The following is a 4011-nucleotide window of genomic DNA, read 5'->3' on the forward strand; positions in this document are numbered from 1 at the left end:
CTTTAAAATATCCACAAGAGGCGGCTTCTCAGGCTGGTCCGCTGAAGCCTGTGGGATTAGCTGGGTTGAAGGAGTTAGTCTCGGGCCTCCATTGTCTGATTATCCACTGAGGAAGAAGCTGGATGAAATGGGAATGTGAAACCAATGGAATCCCCAAGGTTGAGGTCTTCTGAGCTTTTGCTTCCTTTTTCACATGAAGACATTGTTTTCATTCCGGGCTCAAATTAACATAATGGAAGCAAGCTGATACTTCAGGAGCACTAGTCAAAAGAAGAGACAAATCCTACCATTTCCTTTCACCCCCAAGCCAGAAAGGTAAGATGGTACAAGAGATTATTCTTTCCTGAAAGTTACTTTCATGTTTTTTCCACGTAACCTGTCACACTGCGAAACTGGGTATGTGTTTCCTTTCTTGGGCTCAACCAATTCTGTGCTTTTACTGATGCAGTCATTTGCTGGTTAGAAATTTTCAGCAAAAGCACATTGTCTACTGGTTATTGAAGGGCAGTGTCAAAAACTCCTGGGTCCTTTTCTTAATCTTGGCGTGGACTCCCTGTACAGGTCTATGTACTTTATTCCATTCATCTGGGTATAATAATCCATACCTGCTCCACCAGGAGACTTGTGAAGTTTTATTAATAATGGAAGGCATGATTCTTTGGGTAAATCCAATATCTTTTATTAGATCAACTGAAATAGTTGGAAAAATTATTCTTTGTAAGCTTTCAAGTACTGACACCCTTTGTCAGGCTGAGGAAACATCTGCAGTTGGTCTGTGCTCTTCCTGGATGGAATAGAAGCTAGAGGCCAGTCTGCGAGAATGCCTGTCAGCGAAAATGCAAATTGAGGTAGTCAATAGGTGAGAAACAGGTGGTGGGGAATGTAGACCTGGTGATAAGAATATAGCTGGTAAATAGTAGAGAGGTTACCTGGGGTATCTGGTGTTAGGCAGGTTATAATGTGTAACCTCTCTACTATTTACCAGCAATATTCTTATCACCAGGTCTATGTTCCCCTCCCCTCCACTCCTTCAGTTTCTCACCCATTTACTGACTCAATTTGCATTTTCACTGATGGGTATTCTTCCATATGGGCCTCTGGGTTCTATTCCATTCCCTCCAGGAAGAGCACAGACCAGCTGCAATGCAAAACTCTAAAACTCTTGGTTTAGGCATGATACTTTTTATTAGACCAACTAAGAAATTGGAAAAAAAAAAATTCTGCAAGCTTTCAGGCTCACATGCCCTTTATCAGGCTCAGGGAAAATTAAGATGGTAAAAAGTCCCCATAGATAGGAAATAAACTTCATTTTTGCACAGAGGAAGCTGAAGATGGGAGTCTGTCTCTCTGGGTCCATGAGAGTGTCTTTGTGAGCTGCTCTCTGTTGTACAGATCAAGCAGGATTCCTTCCCTGGTGATGTCAGATGGTAAGCAGGGAGGTGTAGAAATCTTTCTTGTTGTTCAGCAGTGAAGTTTAAAAACCAAAATTGGCTAAAATTTGACATCTTCCATCTTTCAGGGATACATTTGGTAGTTGCATTGGTCTGATGAAGAGCGTGTGAGCCTGAAAGCTTACAGAAAAACATCATTTTTTTGATGATTTCTTAGTTGTCTAATAAAAGGTATCATCTCTGAACCAAGAGTTTTAGAGTTTTGCATTTCTTTTGGTCTCAGACCAACACGGCTACCAAATACATCCCAAACCAACTGCAGATGCTTCCTCAGCCTGACAAAGGGTGTTTGTACCCAAAACTTGTAAAGAAGAATTTTTCCAACTATTTTAGTTGGTCTAATAAAAGATATTGCATTTACCCAAAGAACCTTGCCTGCCTATGTCCTTAGACCAACATGGCTACAGCCTATACACCTGAAACATGGAAGGGATTAATAATGGGAGATTGGAGATCCTGAGATGAAAGATGCTATAGAAAGTGCAAGCTGTAGTTCCTAATGAGTTTCTGGTGCTGCATCCATCTATCCTGGACATGTCTCTGCTTCTTTGATGAACCAGGCTGGTTATATTAACTATAGAAAGTCTCCTGGGAAATACAGATTGTTTTTTCCCCATCAAAGCACCAACATGGCACTAATCTTAAAAGTTTTTTTTGTTGCATGGAAACCCACCCATAGAGAGCAGAAGGGTGTAGTGTCAGCTTCCAAGAAGACAGAATCGCCAGCATTAGAAATATGTGTTCTGCTCAACTGTATAAGTTTATCAGGGGTGGTGGATGGTATTTCTGATTAACCCTGTGATCAAGCAGCACAGGCATTAGTTACCTACAGTGACAAAACAGTTCCACAGACCCAACACTCAGCAGTAACCCTACAATAGCAGAGCAGACATTGCCATCTGGTGACCCAGAACAGCAGATCAGGTGTAGTGCAGGAAATTAAGACAGTAACATGCCAGGCTTCCCATGCATGCTTCACGTTGTACTTGTGATCCAGGGGAAGCAAAGAGATGTTTGTAAACTCATTAGACGGAAACATCTAGGTTTGTGATGTTGAGGGCCCCATTCAAATCCTGTAGGAACCAATGGTGATCAACTCATGGCTTGATGCTGAAATGAATGGAGAACTCTGGCCCTAGTCAGGAGCAAGACCTTAACTTTAAGCTCGTGCAACTGAAATGAGCATCTGAAGTGGAGCTCAGGCGACAAGTGACAGGGGTCCAGTGTCCAGACCGATACAGTTTTTGATCTCCATCATGTGTGTCATCTGTGATGGTGATGAGATGGGGTCATTGCTAGAAACTGAACTCAGCCCAGAGCACTCATTTCACACCCTTGACAGAGTGCTTATTGGGCAGGGAGGACTTTGGTTATTGTGTACCTGGGCTTGCTTTCAAGTCAGTAACCTAGAAGAGAATGATCACACTATAAAGGGCCTTTCTCTTGAGTAATTCACACTTGTTAGTGTAACTATTGTTTGAGTTTTATCATTATATTTAAGAAGGTAAAAGAAATAACGCAAAGGAATTGGAGAAGCCTGTCCACACACCAGTCCAATTTCTCACAGAAATAAATCTCTCATGAAATATTCTTCCATAAACCTACCTGCTGCAATGATTGCAAAGGAAAGGTAAGCAACAGCCCCTTTGATGTAGCTCTCTCCTTGCTTGTTCTTCAGGATGCTTATAGCCCTGGAATGGCAGTGAGTTTGCATCAGTTTCCTGTCTTCATCTTTGAAAATATCCATGATAGGCAGCAAGCAGGACGTGTCTCCTATTTTGATCACCTTCTTTAGCAGCTTAATAATAAGAGACAAAAAGGGAGAACCGTTAAATGGGCCTGTGAGTAGGGCTGTGAGCACAGGTGTAAGTGAATACTATGGAGTCTAACAACTGGCAATGGCACTAGAGCACTGGTCTTTTGTGATTCCCTAGCTGAGTGAGGAAAGGAGCAGTTTCTCATGTATTCAATTTCTTTGCAAGTGGTTTCATTTTATGGGGGTTTCCTTTCTTCTCTTTTCTCTTTCCCATCCTGCCCCTGACAAAACCAGAGGGAAAGGGAGCAAAACAAAGGCAGTTAAGAGAAATGCTAAACCAAAAAACAATAACTGAATTTTTCATTTACCAGTGGTTTCAAAAAATCAATAATTTTTAATTTAAAACCTTTTTTTTTCCTTATGAGAATTTCTTATTTAGGAAAAAAAGACCATTTTAGGAGGCTTGGAAGAGAATTTTTGTTTAAAAATGTTGACTTGCCCAAATTCTTGTGCATTCCTCATAGTTGGTCCCTTAGCTAGACTGGAAAGGGTGCTAAACCACTTGATAACAGCCCCAAAGAGGTGTGTCCTGGTGAAGGGGCAGAGGAAGGATCTCAATTACTCTGCCTGCAAAAGCAAAATCTGTGAATTCACAGAAATCCAATAAATGTCACCTCTAGTGCTTTTCTGAGGAATGCAACCCAGAAGAAGCCATGGGATGGAGGTCTTCAGCTACTGAGCAGTTGTTATACTGTAAGAGCTCCTCAGAACATCCTCTCCTTGGGCCACCAGTCAGTAGGGAAA

At 41.7% G+C, this 4011-nt stretch overlaps 1 protein-coding gene across 1 annotated transcript in view; it reads right to left on the bottom strand.

The window, feature by feature from the left end:
• The window catches only part of TTC34 (tetratricopeptide repeat domain 34), a 55607-nt gene that overhangs the window by 38733 nt on the left and 12863 nt on the right, over positions 1-4011 (bottom strand). The window contains exon 4 of the mRNA XM_025211877.1: positions 3057-3249. Within this exon, the coding sequence (XP_025067662.1) occupies positions 3057-3249 (193 nt within the window). The remainder of the gene's footprint in view (positions 1-3056; positions 3250-4011) is intronic.

This window comes from Alligator sinensis, unplaced genomic scaffold (genome assembly GCF_000455745.1).
Source record: "Alligator sinensis unplaced genomic scaffold, ASM45574v1 scaffold366_1, whole genome shotgun sequence".
Taxonomy (NCBI): Eukaryota; Metazoa; Chordata; order Crocodylia; family Alligatoridae; genus Alligator; species Alligator sinensis.